General features: G+C 42.0%; 2 protein-coding genes across 2 annotated transcripts in view; one reads left to right on the top strand and one right to left on the bottom strand.

The window, feature by feature from the left end:
• The window catches only part of tfb1m (transcription factor B1, mitochondrial), a 65,084-nt gene extending 57,197 nt beyond the window's left edge, over positions 1-7,887 (bottom strand). Inside the window, exons 1-5 of the mRNA XM_063224228.1 lie at positions 7,821-7,887; positions 6,996-7,135; positions 6,556-6,707; positions 4,354-4,462; positions 2,754-2,905 (exon numbers count right to left, since the gene is read on the bottom strand). Of these exons, the coding sequence (XP_063080298.1) occupies positions 2,754-2,905; positions 4,354-4,462; positions 6,556-6,707; positions 6,996-7,128 (546 nt within the window). The 5' untranslated portion in view covers positions 7,129-7,135; positions 7,821-7,887. The remainder of the gene's footprint in view (positions 1-2,753; positions 2,906-4,353; positions 4,463-6,555; positions 6,708-6,995; positions 7,136-7,820) is intronic.
• A 7,097-nt stretch (positions 7,888-14,984) lies between these two features.
• clic5a (chloride intracellular channel 5a) lies at positions 14,985-23,856 on the top strand. Its single transcript, XM_063184478.1, has 6 exons — positions 14,985-15,484; positions 18,485-18,594; positions 20,384-20,509; positions 20,645-20,751; positions 21,058-21,239; positions 21,688-23,856. The coding sequence occupies exons 1-6, from the start codon at positions 15,437-15,439 to the stop codon at positions 21,850-21,852; spliced, it is 738 nt and encodes a 245-aa protein (XP_063040548.1). The 5' UTR covers positions 14,985-15,436; the 3' UTR covers positions 21,853-23,856.
• The last annotated feature ends 1,144 nt before the right edge of the window (positions 23,857-25,000 follow it).

The following is a 25,000-nucleotide window of genomic DNA, read 5'->3' as shown; positions in this document are numbered from 1 at the left end:
AGTAGATGAGAAGATGGGAGGGAGGGAGAGGAGATTACAGAAGAGGAGGAGAGGGAGATGGAGAGGGCAGAGGAAGGGAGTAGAGAACAGATGACAGAGGAGAGAGGGATGGGAGAGGGAGAGGGAGAGGAGAGCAAAGGGAGACGAGGGGGGAGGAGAAGAGAGAAGATAGGAAGGAGATGAGGAAAGGAGACAGGAAGAGAAGAGAAGAGAAGAGAAGAGAAGAGAAGAGAAGAGAAGAGAAGAGAAGAGAAGAGAAGAGAAGAGAAGAGAAGAGAAGAGAAGAGAAGAGAAGAGAACACAGGGGTCAATGCCTCATTACATCCATAGACCTTAGTCAAGGCTTCACCTTCACGTCAACCTCTACACCTCCACTTAAAAGGAAATCAATTTACAGTGCGCCATTTTTAACTATTTCAATTGCTATTTCAAATAAGACATTGGCAATTAGTGTGATGTCAAACATTGCTTATTGAGTTGTGTTAATACACTTGGGGTCTTACCAGTTGACTCAGAAAATGGATGAATGAGTAGATGGACAGATGGATAAAGAGACAGACAGAAAAACAGATAGATATGTAGACACATACGGTACATGTGGCTAGAGAATTCGAGACGCTAGATACTGTAGATACATAGTCCTACTGTATTAACAGATACTTAATGCACCATCTAATAACAGATGGTTTATTCACCCCCAGAAATGATCAAGAATGAATTGTGAAATAAAGAGAGGAAGTTGTGCCTGTATTCCTGTATTATTGTGCCTGATAAATATGAGACAAGAATGCAAGAAATGCTGCAAATTTTCATTTTCTCTTTTCATTTTGTAATTACATAATTTTTCCTGCATCTAGCCGACCATGGTGGGATGTGCACACATCTACTTCACTGAGGGATGAATTCTGCACAATCACAAAGTTCAACCACATCCCTAATATAGTACAAAATACAATGAAGTAAGTATCTGAAATAAGTCATCAACTACTGAGGTTTAACTGAAGTCAACTGAGGTTTACAACTCCACTTGTAAATGTATAATAATAGCTGCTGACAGAGGACTTTTAACTTTATTTCCAATCATAACTGGCGTCAGGAAATCGATTCCTTCTTGAGTGGCCATGTTATGGTTTTCTGTTACTATGAATTACGCCGCCTGCCGCAGTAGATAGCCAACTGTATGAAGCTCCATCCTGAGGGATTCACCAGTACGCTGATACAGAGTTAATGAGCTCCTAATCGAGTGTCATGGAGCAATTCATTTCTGTCAGTCTGATGGGGGAGAAGAGATGGGGAGAAGGAGGAGGGGGAGAGTAGAGGAGATATGGAGAGGAGGAGGAGGTGGAGAGAGGAGAGAGGAGGAAGAGGAGGAGGACATGAGAGGATGAGGAGGAGGAGAAGAGGAAGGTAAACAAGGAGAAATGAGGGGGAGAGCGCCAGAGGAGGAAACAGGAGGAGAGCGGAGGAGGAGAGGGAAGGAGAAGGAGGAGGAGTAGAGGTAGAGGAGGGGAGATAAGGAGATGAGGAGGAGAAGAGAAGATACAGGGCTGGAAAAGCGAGTGAGAACGAAGAAGATGGCGCGACCAAAGATGGGAGGTCTGTGAAGATCTTGTCACGAAGAGCCACTTTCTGGAACCACAGTCACGGAAGGGCTGACACAACTGATTAGCGGCCATTCCTCGTACGACGACCCACCACGAGGTGTAGAAGACAAGTCAGTCGTGCGTTAACGACACTCACCTAGAGAGTACATATAGCTAGCAACTGAAGCCCACTAGCTCCCACTGACAAGGAGAATACCATAGACCATAGGCACATGAGGGACAGGAAAATCACTGCACACTGCACATTCATCTGACACATACTGTATAATGTACAGCGTACATGTTCATGTCTATGCCACAGACTTGCTGTGTGCATTATCTACAATGTTTGGTGTGTTTTTAAGATGTTTCTTAGGGCGTCCATTTTGAAAAATTGTGTGGGAGAGGGAGATGGGGGAAGAATCAGGAAATCACCTTGGGTCGAACTTGAACCCACATCCCCAAATGTATGGTAGAGTAGTGCCTTTCCCAAATGAGCCACAGTGCCTCCATGTTTGGTGTGGTTTGCTTACCTCGGCCAAGGAACGGAAAGTCATCGCACATTATCGGACCCATACTGTATTAATGTTAAGGCTGTAACGACATTGTATGGAACCGAGAAATCACGCTACGATGACAAACACGATGCAAAAAGGCAGTATAGTGATACATCCTTTCAAAATTCTGTTATCCCTCAGTCCAGAAAAGATCCCTCAGTCCATCTTGTAACCTGTTCTACCTATAAACTATAATAGTCTTTATTTATAATTCCATTTTGTAATGTTGGCAAATGTAAAAAAGCACATTAATGAATTTAAAAACATACATTTAATAAAAATTCGAGGGGTGTATCGTGGGCCAAAGGCTGTGATACAACCCGTATCATGAGCTGAGTGTGTCGTTACAGCTCTAATTAACGTTTATGTCACAGTCACAGACCGTCTTGCTGTGTTTATTATCTACCATGTTTGGTCCTGACGAAGATAGATAGATAGATAGATAGATAGATAGATAGATAGATAGATAGATAGATAGATAGATAGATAGATAGATAGATAGATAGATAGATAGATAGATAGATAGATAGATAGATAGATAGATAGATAGATAGATAAGTCCTTTGTCCTGGCCTCTAGATAATAAACATGCGGTGGGATGTGGCTAGCTTACCTCGGCCACCTCTTTCTGGAAGGTGAGGGTGAGTTGTGTGCGGCCGAATGCGAAGGGTCCACTTTGGGATGAGATGCACTCTAACCACTTGATGATGAGTGGCGTGGACACGCTGAACGGCAGGTTGCCAATCACATGCAGGTTAGGAGGCTCTGCAGAGACCAGAAGACACACAGATACTATGACAAACTTGAAATTGAGATTTTAGTCATTGACTCAAGTTCTGCATGTGTGTTATGTGATTGATCCGTCTTGTAATGTATATTGTGTATTGTGTGAATGACGTGTAGGCAGGCTGCCTGACATTTAAATTTCACCTTTCAGCTGAATACAGTAGCTCTATTTTCCTCTGCTACAACTACTTTACATTATATTATTATTATACATTTGATTGGCATGTGGTTTTAGAACAAAATACAGTAGTGGATGTGAAATACTACAGCTACAGATATGAAGCCATAAAACCAAGTGAGAAGGTATTTAGAAGCTAAAATCTTTCACCACACCAAGAAAATATCCACCACTGCACTGCATTATCAAGCCATCAAGTTGTTTTGTTTTCTGCACCGCAATGTGTTCTTATATGGTAGATGAGTGGGCATTTTTTATTCTGCTGTGTTTACAGCTATACACTTCATACATTTGTTTCGGTTTAATAATTTAAACCATTTCACTTATGCGAATTAGCATCAGCTGAATGGCTGAAATGTAACAAACATGTGGAAACAACATGGAACCTGTGTAATGTTGCCCATCATCTGACCTGCCTAGTACTCATGCTCACTATAAAATGCTACTGCAAATCCATGATTGGAAAAGAAAACATGATTTACAGAAGGCTGTGTGCCAATAATTCAATAATTCATCTCCCTTGCTGAACATTAGAATTAGAATCTGATTTACAGTAGATTGAACGTCCGGAGCACAAACTGTCTGAGGGCATCTTGCCCATGCTTTCTCCCTTATGGGACTTACAGACGGTCAAGCCCAGTATAGCCCTACTTCAAATCCGTCCTCTATTTGAAAAAAAAAATGCTGATTTACAGCGAGTACACATGCACGCGTGCCTTCACTTCACGCTACTGTGAGGCTTACCGTATATGCAGTCATCAGCATGTTCCCCGTGATTTAACCGCTGGGATTACAATAATTTACTGTAGGTCATAAATACTGAAAACAACATACACAACTTGGAAACATTTATGCAATGTTAACATAACGCATTTGGCGCACTGGTTTAATTTACTGCAGCCCCATGGTGCCCAAGGAGCTCCCAGGGCAAAACAAACAGTGGGATCTGTGTGTGTGTGTGTGTGTGTGTGTGTGTGTGTGTGTGTGTGTGTGTGTGTGTGTGTGTGTGTGTGTGTGTGTGTGTGTGTGTGTGTGTGTGTGTGTGTGTTCGCTTGGTTGCTGGGTGATATCTATCCATCACAGGGCCACTGACAGCGTTGACCAAGCCCAGGACAAAATCATGTGAAAGGCCCCCCCGTCCCAAGTGTAATGAAGACCCAATTCTGCCCCCTCCATCTATCTGGGCTGGGACAACTGGCCCGTTTAGCACTCAGCCCCCCAACCCCACTGCGAGCCTGGTCCAACGTACCGTCCTCCCATTTCTTTGCGATGTCAGGCGTGAAGCCGCGCTCCATCTTGTAGGTGAGGATGTCGCCCTGAACTACCCTGACCCTGCCAGGGGCCGCCTCCGCCAGGAGCTGTGTGGGGGGTGGGGGGTGGTGGGGTGGAGGAAGAAAGAAAGAAGAAGACACACGGCCTCGTAAACGCGTCTCGCTGAATCAAGACAAGCACCGTTAACATGGGAAAGTACCGCGTTAACAGCACTACACACCACATGCACAACATAACACAACACAACATGCGTGTGCGATGCAGGAGGAGTGGAGGCCAAGCACACAGATGGCTGCCATGAATTATGAGTGGCTCATGCATAGATCTCTGTAAGGGAACATGGCGGCATGTTAGATTATAATACACCCCTCCCCACACCACCCCCCACCCTCCTCGCTCATCTCACTTTACTTATTCAGTCCCATTGGCTGTGAGATCATATCTTTCAGGACTGGTAGAAAATAATTTGATTCTACTGATCCATACAGTGCCACTAAAAGGTCTACTTACAGTTTCTAGAGTGCTTGTATACAGCACAAGACCTCCGGGTGTTTATGAAAACATAATTGTTAAAATATTGTGTGAAATATATGCCATTGTGTGAAATATGTGCCAAGAGACACACATTGCAGTTCTGAAACAAAAACCCTACTAGTTCCTCATGAGCATAGTTCCTATGGTGTGAGTACAACGACTAAAAAAATCATACTACTGCAGAGATAGCATGCATAATATCGTCAGTTATATGCATTTCTAAGCAGAGGGGTATAAAGTTAAAGCGTAAGTACTCTTTCAGCGTATCTACCTCATTAGGTACAGCGTAATAAAACTGGTGTACAATCACATGCTGATGTTATAATTACTGTACATCAAAGAGCACAACTTAAGTAAGTAATGATATACAGTAGAATACAGGGCTTCATCTTTCTAAAATCAATGATGCAGGCATTGCCATAGTACAGTAGTGCTGCTGTGTGACAAAATCGCAGTGGTTTCTTGGTGAGCACATTCCCTCCATGCTACTGTAAGGTGGTGTGACGCAATGTCAAATTGTAAAGCAAACGCCCTTCATCATGACAGCCCTCATGCCTCACTTGGCATTAAACAGCCATATTATACATTCTGCGCTGTACTGTAGTCGGTCCACTTATCAATGCACAAACAACTCGTGAGGCAACGGGCTTGTTAAAAGCTTGTAATCCATCTGCCCACAGCCAAAAATCATTGAGTTAAATCATTTTCACAGCATCATGCTATCGACGTGGTTATGAAATGCATGAGCCTTGAGTGTTTCAGCGAGTCACGTCATAAATCCTGCATGAACAGTGCACTGAAGGCCAACATGTATTCAGAGGCTACCACACGATCAACTCATCTCACCTGGCCTGGCTAATGACCAGACCTGGGGTGCATTTCTCGAAACCATAGTTGCTAACTACATTAGCTACTTTGTTGTTTGCAATGAAATCTCCCATTGGCAACTACCCAAGCTGCTAACTGGCTAACAACTACACTTTCGAGAAACGCACCCCTGGGCTGGTAATCTGGCATACAGGGCATTTCCCGGTGGGCCTGACAGTCCTCAGGGGCTGATGCGGTGGTTGTTGTTGTTTTTTTTTTTAATGGTGGAGCCTGGCTCACAATTTAGGACTATTTTTGGCCCTAGTCCAGCCCTGCCAATGCCTAAGTGTTTTTAATAACAAACTCCTCTCTATCTGGCAGAGATGTGATTAAGATAAATGTAGGTAGTGGTTAAATCAATGATAAGAGTGTAATTGGACTACAGCCTCTGAAGCCACCACTGCTTATGAGATCTTAACGAACACACAAAAGCATTGTTATGAATGATTAACGTCCAGTTAAATGAACAGGGATGTAATCCACATTGTGGGTATGCTTATACAAATGTAAACCTTTTCATACAAGAATCGCGTGACTTCATTCTCTGAGCTAAATAAACCACCAAGCTTTTCTGAGTTACAGAATAATACCTCCAAGTTGACACAGCCAGTGGCATAACCCTCTTCCTGGAATAAACCCCAAGTGCTGTCTCTTTTTGTTTTTCCTTTTAATTGATACATTGTTGACGATATAAACAGAAATAATCTTTCTGCAAGTCTTGTCTCTTGAACTACATTGGCAGTGTGCCCCATGGCAGTGCCCCATGGCAGTACTCTACCTGTAAGCTGGGCATGAAGCGGGGGTCCTTCTCCACCACCAGCAGATCTGCAGCTCCTGCGTTCAGGATGGAGCGCGTCAGTCCCCCGGGGCCGGGCCCCACCTCACACACGTGGGCGTTCTTCAGGCTGCCCGCCTGCCGCACGATCTTATCTGTAGTAATAATAGGCAATTGATGTCTATCACATGTCATATCCAATGCCATGTCACGTCAATAACGCATCCTGATGATGATAATAATAGAATGGATGGCTGTCATGTCTCCAGGCAAAAGAACATCATGGTTGCTTGCCTGGTGTGACTGATTGTTCTCATCATCAACATAAACAAATACAGAGTTACGGTGCATTGTGTTGTTGTAATTATACTGTAGACTGTACGTAATATTTATTGATTATGCACAGATGATATTCTTTACTTTTAAACTTGAGGTTCCTTCACCTGTAAGTCTCATGTCCAGGAGGAAGTTCTGAGACAGCTGCTTCTCAGCTCTGAGGTTGTACAACTTGATGATCTCCCCTATTGTAGGGAGAGGGGGAAGCCGCAGAGTCGCCACTTTGCCAGACACCGCCATCTGGAAACTGAAATGCAACAATGAGAGAGCACATACATATAAAAAATATTTGTAATGTTTGCTTCACTGTTTTCAGCTCTTTTTACCCTTGAAGCATGGAATGATGTCGCCACCTAGTGCTTATTTACATAACCTGCATCCAACAAAATGTGTAGGCTACTACAACCAAGCTCGTCTCAGTCAACCTAAACTAGTACAGCTTGTTCTCGTGTGCCGAGCTTATAAAAACAACCACTGACAACACTGCCTCCTGCATTGCAAACAGTTTCTACATAGAACTATTTCATTTCATATAAGTGAAGTAGGAGCTGAAGCAAGATCACCACATATACCACTTGGTTGAAACTATCCAAGCTTGACACTGCTGCTACCCAAGTGCCACTGTTTCCAGAAAAGACAAATAATTGAGCTTCATGATTATGGAGTGGTGCTTTTTGTGGCTATGATCAAAGAATATCTAACATTATTGGATACTCTTTGCTATGATAAGAAATAAGTGTCACAAGGAAAGACATGCTTCACATCCCACATGCTTTACTTTACAAGCAGGAATTGCATCACCCAGTACCAAAATGTATAAAAACAACCGCATACATACAGAATAGGCTACGCCTGTCTTATTAATAAGCGGCTCATAGGATAAGTTATTAAAAATGTAGAAAAGGCATAGGATCTCAACGCATGTTGCTCACCAGTGTGTGTTCTTCCTGTATATAAGGCGGGTCCTTCTTACGCCGATCCAATGGCACGTTAGTGGAAAATGTGTTTACCAATCATGTGAAGGAAAGGCGGAGCCATGAGTGCCCTTGAACATGTAGTGAAGTATTTCGCAGCATTCTTGTGGTATTGACGTACCGGTATTTTAAAATAAATGTCATGAAGGTTTCCATTTATTTGTCTAAAAGTAAGTAATGTATTGTACTAGTGTAGAGACCCAAAGAGGGTGATATATAAAATATGTAGCTGAACTACGTGCTGCACTCAGTGGAGTAATATTGGTTGTTCTTGCTAGGTTAGATTTATTTTGACAAAGTTTATTCTGTTAAACAGGAAGTGATATTGGCGTAGCTGACTTGGTTGTAGTCAGAATGCATCAATGTTGTTGTGGGTCTATATTTTGCTAAGAAAAATAAAATGATTAGGAATTAGGAATAAAATAACTGGAGACCAGCAAACGATGCGCTTGTCTTGTATCACAAGACTAGTTTCTACAACTCTTCATGTGGTCGAAAAGAAAAAAGAGAAAAGGTTGACAGTCTTTGCTTTGGAAAGCATATTGGGTAAGTAGGCCTGTTCTACAAGCATTCCACCCATTCTCTCGTGCGTGCGCGCGCTCGCGCGCGCGTGTGTCTGTGTGTGTGTGTGTGTGTGTGTGTGTGTGTGTGTGTGTGTGTGTGTGTGTGTGTGTGTGTGTGTGTGTGTGTGTGTGTGTGTGTGTGTGTGTGTGTGTGTTGTGGACAGGGGCGGAGTGGCCCACCTTTTCCCACCGGGAGAATTTCCCCCTTGGCGGCCCTCTTTAAAAAAACAAACAAACAAACAAACAAACAAACAAAGTGAACAACATGGTTTCCTAACCAAAAAGACAAAAGCCACGAAATCTGCAGTCGTACTACATGTGAACATTAGTGTAGTCAAAATATCAACCTGAATTGGAGAATTTAGCCTACACCTTGATGAAATGCACAGCCAGTGGTGTAGTCTATGTAAAACGCAGGTATACGCACCCATTTCAAAATGTCAGGGATTGCAGTATACCCACATAAAATGGATTGATCCATTATTTACAATAGCACAAATGTATACAGTACACATAAAAAATGCTCAAATATACAGTATACCCACTTCAAAAAGTAGACTACACCACTGGAGCCATCATCACAGTCCAAAGCATTCATAGGCCTACTAGGTTAGGCTACATCACGCTACTGTTACATGCAAATGTGCACTCCACTGTCATTTTGACAGTTTGAAATTGAAATATCGTTTAAGGAAGACGGATGAGCATGGGCACAAAGTTTTGAGTGTGGGGATTTTTTAGAAGAGTAGGCTTACAAAATATAGTATAGTAGCCTATAGTTTACAAAAAGTCTGTCTACATTGTGCAATAAACCCACCATGCAGCAAATAAGCCAAACCTAGCTACTTCAAAGCACAACCATAAGTCAACAAAATGTATAACCAAACGGTGTAGGCCTACCTTAAAACGCTGTCTTCGTCGCAGCAAATGTCTTTGTTTCTTGCAATTACATTTTAATCCACAGTTTAGGCTACACACCCAGCACTGCTCACATCAGAATCTTCTTGTGTGGTAATTATTTTGTTCCATTTCTTCAGACATTACATAGGCTACATCCTAAATGTGCCATATATAAATGTATGTTTGATATACCATTATTTCGACTGTAATGAGATATACCTCTAGTTCTAACAAACCAATGCAATGCCATCAAAACATGTACAACGTGTTTTCCTGCTTAGCTGCAGTTCACTTCCTTACCACTTGGTGGAGTATGTTCGTAACCCAAGTCAATAACCACAGAACAAGAGAATCTGGAGTGGCAGACTGTAAACTGTAACAGTCATGTGGAAATCGGAAAATAAATCACAACTGACTAATATTTCCGTTCCTTGGTAACCAATCTAAATATCACAGGTTCTTGAAATACTGAAAACGAAACTATGTTACTAAGATCTAGTAAACTTCCGCGATCTACGGTGTATGAACATTATCAGTAGAGAAGGGGTGTGGCCAATTTACTGTTTGACACCGTCACTGAGGTATTGCGGTCGGGTAAGCGGTATATATACTGTTGAGTCAATCACACTATGTAGTTAAGACTTGATTTGTAGCTAGTTCGCATTAGTTTCAACGCTGGACTATTTGAGAATACAGTGCGGCCGAACACTTTGGGGCCGGCTGAGAACATAATATGGCCGTTGTAAAATATTTCGCGGCCGCGGCCCACCGGGACAAGTCCCCGATCTCCCGATGGCCACTCCGCGCCTGGCTGTGGATGTGCTATGAACAATAGGCTACGTTTTTATCCAAAGCAATATTAGTAGGCTACAGTCCCCAAGTTACAGTGCTCAATAGCCTATTAGTTTACAGTCTAGGCCTACCTAATGTCAAATAGGCTACAGTATGGCCATAGGGGCATTGGCTGGTAGGCTGCTGGAGGTGTACTTTCTTAACATTTGGTTACATTTAGTGTTTCGCTCCTATCAGACAAATTCAAGGTAGGAAAATGATGTCTGCTTAATTTTTTTTTCCCTGCTTGACTTTTTCACCACACAATATGATAACCATTGACATGGGTAATTTTGTGTGAAATCAGACACTTTGGGGGCCGGCCGACACATATTTGAATAAAACCTAGTTTCCCTTTTAATTAAGTGGTGAGGTAGAACCCCATAACGAAATTTGAATCTGCAGGAGAAACAGACTAAGGAGGGTAGGACACTATACAACATTCTTCCGTCCAATGTCAGTCACAACAGGTCACAAAGTCACAAAGAAAAGGTTTTTTATGTCGTTTGAAAGCTCTTTTCTGGCTCTACAAACTACACAACCAACGTGGAGAAAACTGTTAACTGAGTATGAATTATGAGATATTGAAATATTTAAAATTGAATATGAATATTTGCCCAAACATTGCCTGGAATGTCATGAACAACACCTAAAATGTTAGTTTTCAGAGATGCTGTGATTTAATGGTTGAAATGAGTTGTAGTAAAGTAGTAATAGAGTAGTGTTAGTGAGGATTACTTCACAAAAGAGCTTTCAAAAAACACCAAAACAATTTCTTTGTGACTTAAATTGACTGACATAATCAAGTATGAATGTATAGCGTCCTTCTCTCTTCATTAAAACATTCCTAGTCTGTTTCTTCCTTAATATTAGTGCACTGATTCTTGAGAAAGTGGCTAAAACAGGTTGTAATCTTGAAAGGAAAAACCTAAGTGAATTACAAAATAATATGGTATATCCTCGTAGACAAAGGTCTTGGCTTTTCAGAAATGCTCAAGGCCAATCTCCCCATTTTGATTTTTTTCAGAAATCAGGTTTTTCTCCGATCATACCTTGTTTTTTGTCAGCACCGTCAGACACAACTAAAATCAATAAAAAGTGTATTGATTTGGTTGCATATGTATCTGGAGTTTTTAAATGATTATGTGTTTTTTTGGTTCACACATACGCCTTTAAATGTTGAAAATTCACTTTCATTCTATTTTAATACTGTTTCATGTGTTCTAATTTAAAAATATGTGCTGTCAGACAATGCTTACTTAATGCCTAATTAGACCAAACAATTTTTTGTAATTTCACAAATATTCGTGTAGGCTTAAATTTGCTGTTAGCCTACTTTAATAATTCAACAACTCCAAAGGAAAATTTTGTAAGCACATTCATTTAAAATGTCCAAAAGTCCTTCTTACGGTGGTGACTTAAGAACTGACGGTGGTGACAGTAATCTGAGGGTGGTGAAAGTGACCTAATTATTACCTACATTTTGCAAAATAAACAGCCCTCTCAAGTCAATGACATCTAGCATAAACACTTTATTTTTGTGTGTGCTCAGTATATTTGTGCGTGTGTTTTTTCTTCATTTGTTAGATACTCTAGGAAGTAGGCCTAGATTATTGAAAATGTGGCATGAACAGGTTTTAAGTTGTTCAAATCCAAAATATAGAGGTGTATTATCATTGATGAAGGTCTTGGCTGTGCAGTGAATGTATTGGCCAATCTCCACATGTTTTACATTTTTCTTGGTTTTGTCAACAGCATCTGACAGAATTAGAAGTAAAAAAAATATATGTTTACTGTACTTAAGTGAATTACTTTTACAATTCAACATAATTTTAGATACTTATTGGAAGCATATTCTTAAAACTTGTCAAAAACATGTATAACACATGCTTTTTTGTGAACTCCATCAGATGTCACCACCGTCAGATTTTGTGACAAAAAAACCTCCAAATGCACCTCAGTGGAGGCTAGAGTATAAGTTTGGATCACAATTATTACTAACATGTCTGGTAATGTTTTATTAACCAGCACAATTTAGTAAAATATGGAACAAGATGATGAGTGGAACAAAATCTGACGGTGGTGACATCTAACGGTGTGAGACAAAAAAACACTCTTACATATTATGCATTTTTTGCTCACACTAGCCACTTTGTTTTCGCTCTGTTTCTTAGGGGCTTCATGCCGCTTCTGAAAAAGTATATATTAATTAACATTAATGTAACATAATACTATTAAAACCCCCGACGGTGTTGACAGTTTATGGTTGGGACAGTCCCAGTGTCCAAACAAATTAACAAATTGAGGAGAAAATAGAACAGAACTTACAGGAGCTTCAGTGATGGTGAAGTATGCACTGCTAAAGGTTTAAAAATGGGTCCTCAGTAATGACAATGACCTTGTGAATACCTGATTTTATTGTCTTTAAAAAAAATATCTGACGGTGGTGACTAATATGCTGGACACATTTTGAGCAATCAGAAAATAGTAGTAAATATTGTTTTACACGCACTATGTGCATATCTGTAGAACCACTTCAATATGGACTTTTACATCATGGTGATATTATTCAATAATATCAGTGATTTTTACATTTTAAGTCAATTGAAATGATGATGTCTGTCCTTGGGACAGCTGTTTTTACAGGATGTGGGCAGGTTTATAGCCATGAAAAGTAATAAAATTACACTTAAATATGTCAAACGACTGTACATTTGTGTAACAGACCCCTGGGTCTTTACCTGGATTCATTTTGTTCATGAAAATGTAGTTTATTTTCAACAGAATTGGCAGTTTATTGCTGAGACGTGTTTTAGCCAGTTTCTCAAGAATCGGTGAGTGCCATATTCATGCAGTTCTGGGGTTCTGCCTAGCCACCAAAAACACACAATAAGTTATATTAAAATCCAGGTCAGTCTGGCCCCACAGTGTCTGATTTCACATGAAATGACCCATAATTGTAAGTACATTTTATTTCAGCATTTGCCCAATTATCACAGTGCATTACCATTACATCAACATCAATTTAACTTCTGAACTTCATCTGATTTCAGGATGCCTCATACTCATAGCGTTGCCATCAGACATGCTGCTGACGAATCATTAACAGTGTTCCACCACCACCACCATCTCTCAACATGAGGTCAGCGCCCTGGAGCTGAAGTTTCCCCTCATCACACACCCACAGGTCAGCAGGGAGCACCCTGAGTTTCCGCTATGGTCATTAATACCTTGGTACGGCCATAAACTGGGAGCGGTGCAGTGCAGTGCACTAGCTGGTCACTCTAAATTTAGAGAGGACAGTCACTGGAATGTCCTGGGCGGGTGGCTCTTCTCTCTTCTTCTCTCCTCTCTCCTCTCCTCTCCTCTCCCCTCCTCTCCTCTCTTCTCCTCTCTCCTCTCCTCTCTGTCACTTGCCAAATTCACACTGGCCTTGACTAACAGCACTTTCGCTTTCATGCCATACCACGTGACAGTCGGGAAAGACTTGGGACGTGAATACTGTATGAGACATTGACGGGGATGCCACCTTGTGTTTTTTTGGTTCACGAAAGACCCCAGACTCATCATCCTATATATAAACTTTATTGAACAGACTCCAGGTTATCATCGAGACAGACAGTAAATACTGTATACAGTACATTGTAAAAGAAAAACAAAAAACAAACCTATTAAACATCCACACTCATAACCCCCCCCCCCTCACACACACACACACACACACACATACACACACACTTATACACACCCATCATCTGATAATGTGCATATTGTGCATAAAATTGAAAAGGGATTCCCATCAACATGGAAATAAATTATTTTTTTGTCTTTGAATGTCCCACCAAATAATGCCGGAATGAACTTGATTTTACATGACATGCAGGGTTGTAGGATGGCTGGGGTCTCGGATGATTTTCAGAGCTCAGCATTGGCATAAAGACCATTTAGGACACGATTCTTTCTAAAATCATAAACCAAAAATTGTGTTCTTTCGTACTGCTCCGCAGTTGCAATGCGAGACCTTCTTGATGGTCATGGTTAGTAAACCATGAACCACTAACTGAGGCCCAATGTACCGGAACCACACACACACACACACACACACACACACACACACACACACACACACACACACACACACACACACACACACACACACACACACACACACACACACACACACACACACACACGCATTACATTACATTATAAAAGAAAAACAAAAAACAAACCTATTAAACATCCACACTCGTAACCCCCCCCCCACACACACAGACACACACAGACACACACACACACACACACACACACACACACACACACACACACACACACACACACACACACACACACACACACACACACACACACACACACACACCTATACACACCCATCAGCTGATAAGTCGCATAATGTGCATAATGTGCATACACACACACACACACACACACACACACACACACACACACACACACACACACACACACACACACACATTCAAACACACAAACACACAAACACACGTCACCCATTCCATCCAGTTCATCAGCATGAGTTTTCCCACTCCACATTAATCATAATAGCATCCATACACCATCATATGCATACCTGTATGAGTCGTTATGTCACTCACCCCAATAAGGCCACTTGGACTAGGGTGGGGAGGTGGGTGTGTTTGGGTGACACCGGGTGACACCAGGGGCTCAGATCTCCGCACACCCCCCGCTCCTCCTCCTCCTCCCCCCCTCCCTTCCCGCCCTCCCTGGGGCTATTTCTGGCCTGAGGCCCTCTGACAGCAAGAGCGAGAACAAGTGCGTGAGCGCGTGCTCCTTACTGACAGCTGGCCCACCAGCACACGCCTCCAAATCAAAACAAGGCAGCACGGCAGGCAGACAGACAAGCAGGTAAGCAAGCAGGCAGGCAGGCAGATAAGCAGGCAGGTAGGTAGGCAAGGACTGGCTGGCTGACTGGACTCTGGCTTGCTTTTCCCCTGTCCACCACAATCGTCATCGCCGCAGGTGAAAGCAAGCTGAGGGGAGAGCTCGTCGTGCTCTAGTGCAAAGACAGAGAGAGAGGCCAGGACAGGACAGGACAGGACAGGACTGGGTGGCATGTGAGACTCTGGCCCCAGGGCAACTGAACAGTCTCGAGACTCCACAACGTTTTGACCATCGCTTCTCAACAACAACCACAGCAACAACTTCAGGGGGATTTTAAAAATAGAGGTTTGACAGCACAGACTTTTGGCCCAGCAGCAAGACAGCTGAACCGAAGCGAAGATGACAAACGAGGAGGATAAGGATCCCGATATTGAGCTGTTTGTTAAGGTAAGCATCATCCACATCCAACACCTACCATCTGCCCAAGGCTCCTTCTCTTTCCTGTACAATAAGCATAATACTATTTGCTGCAGTTTTGATATTGAATTAGGAAAAAAAATAGGCCTATTTTGATGTCGTCTTCTCGTCTTCAAAACAAGTACCCGCCGTGAATTTGTTTTGTCCGGTAGCCACCAGGGGTAATGTTTACATAGCATCTGTTTCACTTTTCTAAAGGACTCCGGTAACACTATATTGTCGCTTAGATTACCAGTGGGGCATTATGAGGCTGAGGTTGACTGGCAAGGCTGATGTATGTGGACTATGCGGAGAGAGAGAGAGAGAGAGAGAGAGAGAGAGAGAGAGAGAGAGAGAGAGAGAGAGAGAGAGAGAGAGAGAGAAATCTAAGGGGGTCATTTTTTCCACTAGGCAGGGCAAGTCTGTGGGGTTGGGTAGGTTCCCCCCTACTGAATAATTTCTTAATCTCTTTTCAATGTGCTCATGTTTTAGGTAAAGGTGTTCTTCTGAGATAAGGGTGTGTTTTTTGTGGAGGAAGAGATGTGCCCCCCATTTGTTGCAGCCTTTTATGCCCTGCATCTCCTTATTCTCCTCAGACAATCCAATCTCGAGATTTAAATGAACGCCCATGTCTACGAAACCGAGAGACGGGAGAACTTCTGTGATAAAAGACTTCATTTATTTAGTGAAAAGTTAATTGAATTGGTGAAATGAATTGTGTGTTTCCTCCAGCAATGCTGTGATTGTCATTACTGACAACTTTTCTGTAGATCTCAGCCAGAAAGTCTATTTTGTCTGCTTTTACAATGAATGCCTCTTTCTTAGCCAGCAAATGCTTATGCACTGTATGGTGGCATGCCTTCTAGCCCAGTGCATCACAAGTTTGATATTAATTGACATTGTACCCGCTCAGCATTCATGTTTCCCTTGTCCCTGGTGGTTTATATATACTGTGTGTCTGTGTAACATTAGAGCGCACGATCAAAGGACACTAGAGCTGATGATTAACAGAGGAGGCATCTGAGCAATGTCACTGGGCAATGTTAATAGCAGATGCTGTTAAGAAGACACTTAATCATGGACACTGGACAACATCATTTGCAGACCTCATAAGTCACACTGTTCTGCCAGTGGAAGGTTGTAATAGTCATTGTAACGGCTATACTACCATAGTACTACATTACTACTGTAGACATAGTTTTAGGTAATACATTGTGACTTGGTCATTGCCCTTCTGGTAACTGTTAACTTAGAGCAAGGGCAATGTCTTAACACATTAACTCGGACCAACAGCAGGCAGCAATGATTTGTGATCGTTCCCTATAAAAACGAAGAATGTATTGGGTGTATTTTTTTTTTGCCTGTTAACATTTCTTCAGTGTACGATCACTTGAATTGAAGGGAAATATACCAATCATAAGTGTACACTATGTGCTTTAACAGTTCATGAGGGAGATCAATGTCAGTCAGTGCAACACAATCTTGACCTTAATCTAGGATTGGCTACTCTTTCAGGAAAGCCTTTTTAGTGGGCAGACTGGGGGCGGAGGAGGAGAAGTCAGGAACAACAGACCTATGACAAATACCTGAAGTGACGTTGCATTGCATGCTGTGTGAACGTTTCTCAGTCGGAAACTTTGATAACAACAGTCACCCACTTGCACAGCAAGTTAATTGCAACCCGAGACCTTGATACCCAATATATGCCCGTGACGCCAGCCGACCGGAGCGTGCCTTGTGGAAGACCGGCGGGGGGGAACTAGATCTTTTTCACTGCGAGTGAGTGGAGGAGGGCCCGAATTGCTATGAGCCTGGAGTTAATGTGAAAGACAATAGAACGAGATAAAGCCCTGACTTTAAAGACTCACGTGCTGCTGCTTGCTTGCTTCCTTGCATGCGTTCATAAATATTTGGGCCAGTAATGTCAGACCTTTAACTCCCATGGTCCAGGCCTACTGAAGCAAGTAATGGAATTTCCATGCATAATTCACACCACTCCCCTATCCAGTGGCCAGATCGGCTTTCTAAAACAAGCCCTGTTTAGTATTTTGCATTATGCGAGCTCTGTTTTCTTTTGGAGATATGGAAATTTGGCAGGATGGATTATTTTGTACAAATTATGTGTACCCCGACAACAAATTGCCTTGCATCTAAAATTTCTAAAAGCAAATAAGGCCTTTTGTTGATCCACAACCATGTCCAATGCTTCCCTGCACCTGGTCACACTTCAGTGTCTCACATGACCGTGACCTTAGGTGATTCTCTTTCTCGTGGTTTTTGACAGTGATGTTAACGTGGTCTTTGTCTAGGATGCCTGTGCTCTGACCCTCAGTTGTGATTGCCAGTCTTTTGCTGCTGCTTGACTATAATATTTGTGTTCAGTGTGTGTGATGCCATGGTCAAAACATACAGCTACCATAGAGCATCTGCATTATGAAAAACAGTGTTTGCATCACAAGTGCAGCCAGGTCCGTCAACAGGGGTGACAAAGGGTTATGTTGTCCTGGGCCCAGGGAGATAGGGGGCCCAGAACTGGGTGCCCATTACATTGTATGTATTGGGTAGGGGGCCCTATTAGATGACTTTGTCCCGGGCCCAGCAAAAGCTGTCAGCGGCCCTGAGTGCAGCCATTGAATACTCTGCAAGTTGCAATTTTTCTTAATTTTTAATAGACATCTCTTGCCATGATAATAGGCTAGTGATGTACTATATGGTACTGTATTGTACTGTACACTTATACAGTATTTTAGGCATAATGTTACTTGCCTGCACACAGTGTAAGTTACAGTAGGTTAGTTAAAACATTTACGTTTGTCTCGTATTTACCTACACATTGGAAAGTGAGAAACGTATTGGGAAATGGGACAGTGAGAAACGTATTGGGATATGGGACAGTGAGAAACATTTCAACCACTATGTGAAGAAATTGAAAATGAAGGTGACTTAAGACTTGACTTTGACTGGTGTTGTTTTTTGTCTGTGCTATTGCAGGCGGGCAGTGATGGAGAGAGCATTGGAAACTGCCCCTTCTCCCAGCGCCTCTTCATGATCCTGTGGCTGAAGGGGGTGGTGTTCAATGTCACCACCGTTGACCTGAAAAGGTAATTTCACTCAGGAAATGGAATGAGGAACTGATTGAAACAAGTGACTGGATTTTGTTTACACCAAAAAAAAAACAGAACACCACCTCAGACTTTTCTCAGATATCTTGGTCAGTAGGCCAAGCACTTCATAACATTGTACAAATTGCTTGCAGTAGTGTCGACTTTTCAGGAAAACTCAGTTAATCAAATGTCCCAACTTTTTAAAACCCCGCTCTGATTTTGCAGTATTCTTTCGAATTGAAGTGAATGGTCGTTTTTAAGGGAAATCAGCGAAAAGTGTGCTTTTAGACTATTTTGATCAAAACTAGGAAGGAGAATCATTCCGAAGAATGCTCCAGTTACCTTTCCACTTTCCCAGATTTGAAACCCCTTGTGCATGTTTTTTGCAGCCTTCCTTTAGCAAAGGTTTAACCCCCATACGTTTAACCTTTAGTCGAACACACATGTACTCCTCCTTTAGCCATGGAGAATTCATCCAAATGACTTTCCTTACTATTTTGGATCAAACAGCCTCAAAACACACTTAGCAATGATTTAGCTGAAAAGACCCTTTCACCACAATTCAAAAATTCAAACTTATTATGCTACCCTGTAACAGGTCGAATTTGCTAGAAATTTGCAAGGAAGTTAGTGATAGTGCAAAGGAACAATGCTGTAAAGAAGAGCAGGATTTTACAAAGTTTTAATTTTCAAGGGGTGTTTTATGCACCCTATACTGCATGGTGTTTCGATTTTGATTTTATGTCCAGTTTCCTGTAAGTATTGCCACAACTTAAATTTTAAAATGAATGAATGATATAAAAAAACACATGTACAGTATGTGCATGGCTGAAGTGCCCTTGGACAAGGCATACCAACCCACATTGCTCCAAGGACTGTAACTAATATCGCTTTGGATGAAAACGTCAGCCAATTGTGATGTATTGCAATGTAATGGGCATAACACGTCCACAAAACACACACACTCTCTCTCTCTCACACTCACACACACACACACACACACACACACACACACACACACACACACACACACACACACACACACCCTTACGAAAATTGTATTGAGCATGGTTTGGCACGTTTTTTGATTTGACTATGGTTTAACTATAAAATGAACCATGGTTTTACTCTGAAAACTAACCATGATTTTACCACGGTCTATAATGATTCATTAAATTGTATTTAGCTGCCACTTTTTTAACCAATTCACATATTGGTGTCAGTCATTGGAGCAATGTGGGGTTGGGTGCCTTTCTCAAGGGCACTTCAGTCATGGATGGAGGTGTAGGGAGAGGTAAGGGTGGGATTCAAACCTGCAACTCTGTGATCTTCAGTCCAACTCCCTAACCATTACACCACAGCTGCCCACAAGTTTTCATGTTTTTTTGGGTGACCATGAAACCCACAATTAACCATGTTTTTTGAGCATGGTTTGTTACTATGGTTAAACCATAGACACAATCCATGCTGAAAAAAAAACATGAAAACCATGAATAATCATGATCGATGGTTAGTCAGGCACCACAGGTTTCATGTTTACCCCCAATATGGATAAGCCATAGTAACACCGGTACTGTGGTTGGTTCAGAGTACTTAGAGAAACCATGGTTACTACGGTAAAAACCATGGTCGGTTTTCATAAGGGCACACACGCACACACACACACACACGCACACACACACACACACACACACACACACACACACACACACACACGCACACACACACACACACACACACACAATGCTGAACAAAGCCCCATAGTGTGACCTCTGTGACCTCCTAGGAAGCCAGCCGACCTCCATAACCTGGCCCCAGGTACCCATCCACCCTTCCTTACCTTCAACGGAGAAGTGAGGACGGACGTCAACAAGATTGAGGAGTTTCTGGAGGAGATGTTGGCTCCACCTAAGTAAGTTTGTGTGTCCCGCGGAGAGTGCTGACTACTCTCTGACTGCTTTTCTGACGAGCCTGAAGCAAATTTGTCGGCCCACCTCAGTGCTACAGTAAATGATGGATTTTCAAGGCGGTGTTTGTATTGTTTCAGGTATCCCAAACTGGCGGCGAAGAACCGGGAGTCCAACACGGCAGGAAACGACATCTTTGCCAGGTTTTCGGCCTATGTGAAAAACACCAAGCCGGAGGCCAACGCGAGTACGTTACTCTCTCAAGTCAGTTACAGTTTACAAAAACCTTTCCATCAGCTCACGCTGAATACTTATGTGGAAATATTTTTTTGTTGTCATTGGTATTGCTGTGCTCAGGGCTGCTGATAGCTTTTTGCCAAGCCCAGGACAAAGTAATTTGAAAGGCCCCCATACTCAATACATACAAAGCAATGGGGACCCAATTCTGGTACCCTTACTTTTGTTGAGACCGGGACAATTTACCCCTTTGTCCACGCCTGTCGTCTTCCCTGGCCGTTCTATAATTTCTTCCTCCTCATTTCTTCTCACACAGGTCTTGAGTTGGGCCTTCTGAAGGCTCTCAAGAAGCTGGATATGTTCCTGTGCTCTCCGCTCCCCGATGAGATTGATGCAAACAGCATGGAGGAAGAGAAGGAGTCGAAGCGCAAATACCTGGATGGGAATATGTTGACCCTGGCTGACTGCAACCTCCTGCCAAAGCTGCACGTGGTGAAGGTACGTATCATATGCATCACCAGACGCTGGCATGAGTGTGTGTGTGTTTGTGTTATGGAGCGTATTCGGTTACACAAGTGGTTCCCGTCCCATGGTATGATCACGTTTCACAACAACGTGGTGAAATTGTTGAAGTGGAGGACACATTTCTTGGACTGGGGGTTTCAGGAATGATGACACTGAATGTGGGATGAGTGTGATATACTGTACTTACTGTACATACTGCACTTAAACGGATTTGTCATTGACACCATATTATCAGAATTTAGACACGATAAATCTCGGTTGATTAGAGAATGTGTTTTGCCTGTATTGCCATAGGTGTGATCTTATGAATCCTATAATAGTAATCTATGCCTCTTCAGGAAAGCAGCTGATCAGCAAGGTTATAGCTGTTTGATATGTCAGTGCCACCTAATGCAACACAACACTGTTCCCCCTGTGGCAGGTTGTGTCTAAGAAGTTCCGCAACTTTGACATCCCAAAACAACTGACCGGGGTGTGGAGGTACCTGAAGAACGCTTACGCTCGTGACGAGTTCGTCAACACCTGTGCGGCAGACAAGGAGATCGAAATGGCCTACGAAGACGTAGCAAGGAGAGTTGCCAAGTAAGAAAGCCTGGATAACAATGTCTCTCGACCTGACGAGATGAAGAAGGAACTTGATGTCGTATAACATTGTCTGGACAGGATCTAATCATCAGAAATGCGTAAAGGAATCTCCCTCCTGTCTTTCTTTCTAATAGAACCATATGTTTGTGAAATCCTTGCAATTGTACAATAACTGAATGAATGTAACTCTATCTGCAGTGGTGGTTATTCCAATCCAGTATCATATGTTGATAACAGCTAAATCAGCCTGATTGTAGTCAGCATACTCAACAGGCCAACTAGAAAACTACTTAAATGAAGTGCTGTACTGTAGGTAGAAGCTGGAAGGTATCCCAAAAAGTAGGACAAATATGTCAACCTGCTAGTAATAAATCTAGAGGTATAAAAGTCTTTTGACATACAGGTAGTCTATCGGTAGAAGAATGAACATAATAAGACCCCTCTGAGTTTTCAACTCACTCTGTGTTATGATGAGTTGGGGCCACATTGGGTTTAGAATATCGACTGAAGGGCCAGATCACAGGCAACTTACCGGTGTTAACCATAATAATAATATACATTGGCATAACTTGTTGACTATTTCATTCCAGCGCATTATATTGAAATGTATTTAGGGAGATGAATACAGTAGCCTATTTACATGGTTGATCTCAAACCTTCAAGTCCCTTGGGTAGCCTTTTTAACAATGCTGGGTGAGAGTATCACTTTGTATTCAAAGGTTTTTCATGTAAAGGCTCGGCGGGCCATATGAAATGTCACAGCGGGCCACATGTGGCCCCCGGGCCTGACTTTGCCCACATCTCCCTTAGCTGCTTACTTGGAATCCTCTTCCCCCCTTTAGTAATTCTGTAATCATAATTTAGAATATACAACACTGGATTGAGGTCTCTGTATCCCGGCTGCCCGTCACTGCCTCTCTGATATCACTTCTGTGTCTTCAGGCTGTTGCCATTTTCCTATCGCTAAAGCCCATGTAGCATCCATTCTTCTCCTAGCGTAATGTGTCGTGCCACTGAACTTACTCTTATCTCTTATGCTGCAGCTCTTCCAGCTAAATCGATGGGAATTGTTAAGTTCATTTTTTCACGTTTATCTTATTTTTTTCATCGTAAAAAGATATGTATTTTCTTTTTTGTATGTCTGACTGTATGGCTTTTGTTTTATCTGTCTGTATGATGTGACAGGGATTTAAGCTAATATGCAATGTGTCAAGACTAGAGGTATTTGTTAGGCTTCAAAAGCCACAGGAAGGCCTACTAAAAAGTTGGGAATGTATGCAGCCTGGGAATGAGGGTGATAATCAGACACTTAACCATTTGCATCATGTCCTGTCTTACAACAGTAAGTGTGCTGACATACTGTATGTATGCTGTGTTGAACAGGTATGGTGGGTATCGTCTATAGTACCTGTTAATAGTGTCTATCTGAAAGGTATTTTCTGATATCTTTTTTTATTTTGTTTACATAACTATGACTTAAGTTATACACTCTGCACGGGGTCATGCGTGAACAAATGAACTGTCATGATACACTGGAGATGTTTTGAACATACACCCAAATAGGAGTTTATGAAGATAAAACAAAGGGATATCATCGCCATCTTGTGGTGATGGAATGGAATTTTTGTCTTGACTGAAATTGGCCAAGGAGATGAGACGGATACATGCCGACTCATAGGCAGACTGTGTATTGGATACTGTTGAATTCTTTGGCTTTCCATATATCAACCTTATTGGCTTGCATTTCTTTATATTACCAAGAATTTCGGTTATGCACTAAATGCTTTACATATTTATTATTTTTTGGGATGCAGTGAATTCTTTTGCAGCATTTCAACAGCCGCATAGTATGCATCAGCCCATTTGTCTTTTATTACTTTAAAAGATGGTCTGGATGATTTCTCAGGAACCTGAGCCTTATAGGAACATTTTCCAATACCCTTCCTTTTTTTGTAAAATGCTGCACAACAAGGATGACTGTGCTTGAATGAATAAAGATCTATTTTCACACAAACGTGGTGTATTTAGTTGGGAATTCATCTCAGTCATAGCTGCTGCTCAAGAGACAGCACATGGTTATGAATTTGGAGAAGGATTTGATATATTGACAAGTGTTGCAGTTTGCCACACATATTTTTGCGTCATTCAGTTACAGCATGGTTAGCTGAGGGTTTTCAGAGGTCAAAACAATCAATATTTAACGCCTATTAAATTACTATTTAGTCATACCAATGTATGGAAAGCATGGTCACATTTGTGTTAGATTTCACTCAGTTCAGTTCTACCACAAAGTGGTGACAAGATGTTTCAGACATTGAAATGACCAGTATTTAATTCTATAATTAGATCTATAATTACAAATGCATAGAAAGCAGCAGATTCAGGCTTCTGTGGCACATTGCCCTAATATTGCCCATGGGGACCCATGCAGGTTCAAATCCGGCCTGGGACAGTTCTCACCCCTAACGCACCCCTCTCTCACTGCTTTTCTATTCAAAATCTTTGCTGTCCTATTCCATTATAAGCCCCCAAAATATATTGTGTATTATATATTATATATTACATATTATATATTATATATTAATACAGTATATACAGTATATCTTTGTGAACCATTTTTTGCTTCTTATGCAAACCCTCTAAGGACATAATCTTGACCCTGTGCCATGTGTCACTCACTCGAGTGGCCCTGGCCAGCCGGTTCGCACCTCATTGAAACACGACTCGAGTCAGGACATCTGCCTAAAGAGATGGACAGACATCTGCACAGCCATTCTTAGCTCAAAAGTAGCATTCACTTCATACAGGTACTGCCTCGCTCAAGGGATTGTGTTTCACTCACATTGCACTCATGGAAACTTCCAAGGAAATTGGTGGAATTTATCATTCCTCTGAGCTTTTCTGGGGGGGACTTAAATCTACCGGCAGTTAATAAATCTGATGTTGCTTTTTTGCCTTGATGCCTTGGGCTGTTGTTCAAGGACAACGTGGGCAAGGCTGGATAGCCTGACGTTTGATATACTTTCAAGACATTTTGAGAGATGTCCCGTTAAAAGCCTTTGATACATTTTTTTGTCAAACAACATTTTTGAGTGTTTGAATATCCCGCATGGAATAGGCCTATAGGCCTCACCAACGCCACTGAAGAT

The sequence above is a fragment of the Engraulis encrasicolus genome, chromosome 19 (genome assembly GCF_034702125.1).
Source record: "Engraulis encrasicolus isolate BLACKSEA-1 chromosome 19, IST_EnEncr_1.0, whole genome shotgun sequence".
Lineage (NCBI taxonomy): Eukaryota > Metazoa > Chordata > Actinopteri > Clupeiformes > Engraulidae > Engraulis > Engraulis encrasicolus.
This window is presented reverse-complemented; position numbering and strand designations above follow the sequence as displayed.

Coding starts and splice junctions, on each gene's coding strand:
- clic5a (XM_063184478.1), top strand. CDS start 15,437: ATGACAAACGAGGAGGATAAGGATCCCGATATTGAGCTGTTTGTTAAG. Junction 20,510..20,644: donor GAGATGTTGGCTCCACCTAA/GTAAGTTTGTGT, acceptor GTATTGTTTCAG/GTATCCCAAACTGGCGGCGA. Junction 21,240..21,687: donor CAAAGCTGCACGTGGTGAAG/GTACGTATCATA, acceptor CCCCTGTGGCAG/GTTGTGTCTAAGAAGTTCCG.